Raw genomic sequence first — 2,746 nt, 5'->3', positions numbered from 1 at the left:
GGTCCCACTGCCAGCAGGAACCCACAGCATAGCAACCGTGAGAGCGATGGGTAAAGGGCTCTAGGCGTTGCATTGCGTAGCTAAGCATGGTGGCCCCACTGGAAATCCGGTCGGAGCCAATCACAAGCGCCCGCGCCGGATGCTGCGCTACCCTTCGACCAATCACGTCGCAGATAAGACATGCTGGTGGTGTGCCCTACCGCGACACCAAAAGTGCAAAGTGCAGACAGCGGGATCCAAAAAGCGCACAAGCTGGGCCCATCTTCTCCTCCGGTTCTACAAAACCTAACCCTGCGATATTTTCGGCACCAATTTTTTTCTCTAAAATCTACAGTACATACAAACTTCAGAGTCTGCACATGTGAAGAAGCCATCACTCACTAAGTGAGTAGCAAGATCGTTGCACAGTGCAGCGCTTAGAAGAGAAATGATTGCCACGACGGGCAGCTCGGCGAAGGCGGCGGCTGTGGGCGGCAAGGCGGCGCGGGCCTGTGACGGGTGCCTTCGCCGGCGAGCGAGGTGGTACTGCGCGGCGGACGACGCGTTCCTGTGCGAAGGGTGCGACACGTCGGTGCACTCGGCGAACCCGCTCGCGCGGCGGCACGAGCGGCTGCGCCTGCAGCCGGCGTCTCCGCTGCAGACGCCGACTCGCACGGGGGCGGGGGCGAATAATAAGCGCGAGCGTCACGACGAGGTGGTGCCCGCGTGGTTCAGGCGCAAGGCGCGCACCCCGCGCGGCGGGCACGCCAAGAGCGTCGGCGGGCAGGCGTTGTCGCGGCGCCTCGTCGTGCCGCATGCGGCGGCAGGCGGGGACTCGCCCGACGACCGGCGGAACGACGAGGGGGAGCTGGAGGTCGTCGAGGAGGAGGAGCTGCTGTACCGCGTGCCCATCTTTGACCCTGCCCTAGCCGAGTTCTGCTCGCCCTCGCCTCTTGAGGACGCGGCCGCTCTCGCGTCGTCCTGCAACGAAGACGGCGCCGTCGAGGACCCCGCGAAGCCGGCTCCAGCGACACCTGCAGCGGCGCCGGCGGTCCAGTTCTTCCCCGACGGCGGCCATGCCAACTTCGAGCCCACCGACGCCGAGCTCAGGGAGTTCGCCGCGGACATGGAAGCCCTCCTCGGGCACGGCCTGGACGACGGCAACGAGGAGGGCTCGTCGTTCTACATGGAGACGCTGGGCATCCTGGACCCAGTGGAAGTGGGCAACGACGCCACGCGAGTCAAGTTGGAGACCGACGGCGGCAGTGGTGCCTGCGAAGCCAGTGGCACGCTGGCCTGCGCCCTCGAGCTGCTGGACCCAGAGGCATCTGACGAGATGATGCTGGACATCGACTTCAACTACGGCTCGCCTCTGGACACGACGACGGACGAGAAGGCCGCGAGCAGCGACACGGGGGCCGCCGACGCCCAGTTCTTGCAGACGAGCCTCTCGCTCACCCTCAACTACGAGGCCATCATCCAGAGCTGGGGGAGCTCGCCGTGGACCGGCGGCGGCGAGCGACCACACGTCAAGCTCGACGACAGCTGGCCCCACGACTACACAGTACGTTCAATTCGCGCGCCGCACAGCACGTTCGTCGTAAACACTACTCACATCATCGAGAACATGCACAGGTTCACTCCGAGTGATTGACTGATTGTTAACGTCGAATTCGATTCTTGTTGTGCATACAGAACATGTGGGTTGTGGGAGGAGTGGTTGGCCACCGCGGCGAGGACCTGCTGGGCACGGCAAGGATGGGGATGGACGGCGGCCGGGAGGCCCGAGTGTCGCGGTACCGGGAGAAGCGGAGGACGCGGCTCTTCTCCAAGAAGATCCGGTACGAGGTGCGCAAGCTCAACGCCGAGAAGCGGCCACGGATGAAGGGCCGCTTCGTCAAGCGTGCCACCGCCGGTGGCAGCCTCGCCATCGCTGGCCTCGCTTAATGCCGCCGGCATGCAAGCTGCATGTTTGGTTGTGCCTGCGTGGCTGCATACTGGAGCTGCGAGACCGCGTGCCACTCGTCCGTCGTCATGAAATGATGACAAGAACAAACAACTCGTCGAAGCTACTTTTTAGTTAATTCAGCTCAAATCAAAAAGAAATTGCCTGTTTTTTTCACGGATCAATTCGCCGATTTAATCATTTTAAGCTGGTGCCTTCGAGTGGCACTTGCTCGCTTGTGGCGATGGTCGAGTAATAATACTAGTGCAGTAGTGCTAGCTAAGTGAAGTGTAATGCTTGGTTGGACAGTTCGGAGGTAGTATTTTTTGCCCCTGTTTCAGAGGGTCTGTCATCTGGTCGCCTTTTTGCACATGAAGAATATTGGCTCTTGTTGTTGTTGTTTTTTTGTTTTACCAAACACATACTGTACCTCCAAATAAGAACATATATACAGGTCATACATGTGAATCATATTATTGATTGGATTTATTTTGGGTATATTATCAATTCATTATTTGGGCCATGAAGGATATATATTTTTTAAATTCGAAATTTTATTAGGTGACTCGGGATGAAAAAAAAATTAAGTGAATAAAGTACGCATAAAGCTCCAGTGCATACCGCTCCTGATATGCTGTCACGTGTACAAATAAAATAATCATACATTCGTGGTCTTCCTTTGTCCATCTGTACAGATCCGTCACTATCGGAGACGGCTTCTTTGCCGAGTGTCCCAGATTTTATCGAGTGCTTTTTATCGGACACTCGATAAAGAGGTTATTTGTCAAGTACCAGAGAGAAAGCACTCGGCAAACAAATGAC

The 2,746-nt window shown here is 57.4% G+C and overlaps 1 protein-coding gene across 1 annotated transcript; it reads left to right on the top strand.

The window, feature by feature from the left end:
• Positions 1-304: 304 nt before the first annotated feature.
• Positions 305-2,373, top strand: LOC136528969 (zinc finger protein CONSTANS-LIKE 16). Its single transcript, XM_066521983.1, has 2 exons — positions 305-1,543; positions 1,675-2,373. Exons 1-2 carry the CDS (start codon positions 428-430, stop codon positions 1,924-1,926), a joined length of 1,368 nt encoding a protein of 455 aa, XP_066378080.1. The 5' UTR covers positions 305-427; the 3' UTR covers positions 1,927-2,373.
• The last annotated feature ends 373 nt before the right edge of the window (positions 2,374-2,746 follow it).

The sequence above is a fragment of the Miscanthus floridulus genome, chromosome 19 (genome assembly GCF_019320115.1).
Source record: "Miscanthus floridulus cultivar M001 chromosome 19, ASM1932011v1, whole genome shotgun sequence".
Lineage (NCBI taxonomy): Eukaryota > Viridiplantae > Streptophyta > Magnoliopsida > Poales > Poaceae > Miscanthus > Miscanthus floridulus.
Note: the sequence above shows the minus strand (reverse complement) of the source record. Positions and strands in the feature narration are given on the sequence as shown.

Coding starts and splice junctions, on each gene's coding strand:
- LOC136528969 (XM_066521983.1), top strand. CDS start 428: ATGATTGCCACGACGGGCAGCTCGGCGAAGGCGGCGGCTGTGGGCGGC. Junction 1,544..1,674: donor GCTGGCCCCACGACTACACA/GTACGTTCAATT, acceptor TTGTGCATACAG/AACATGTGGGTTGTGGGAGG.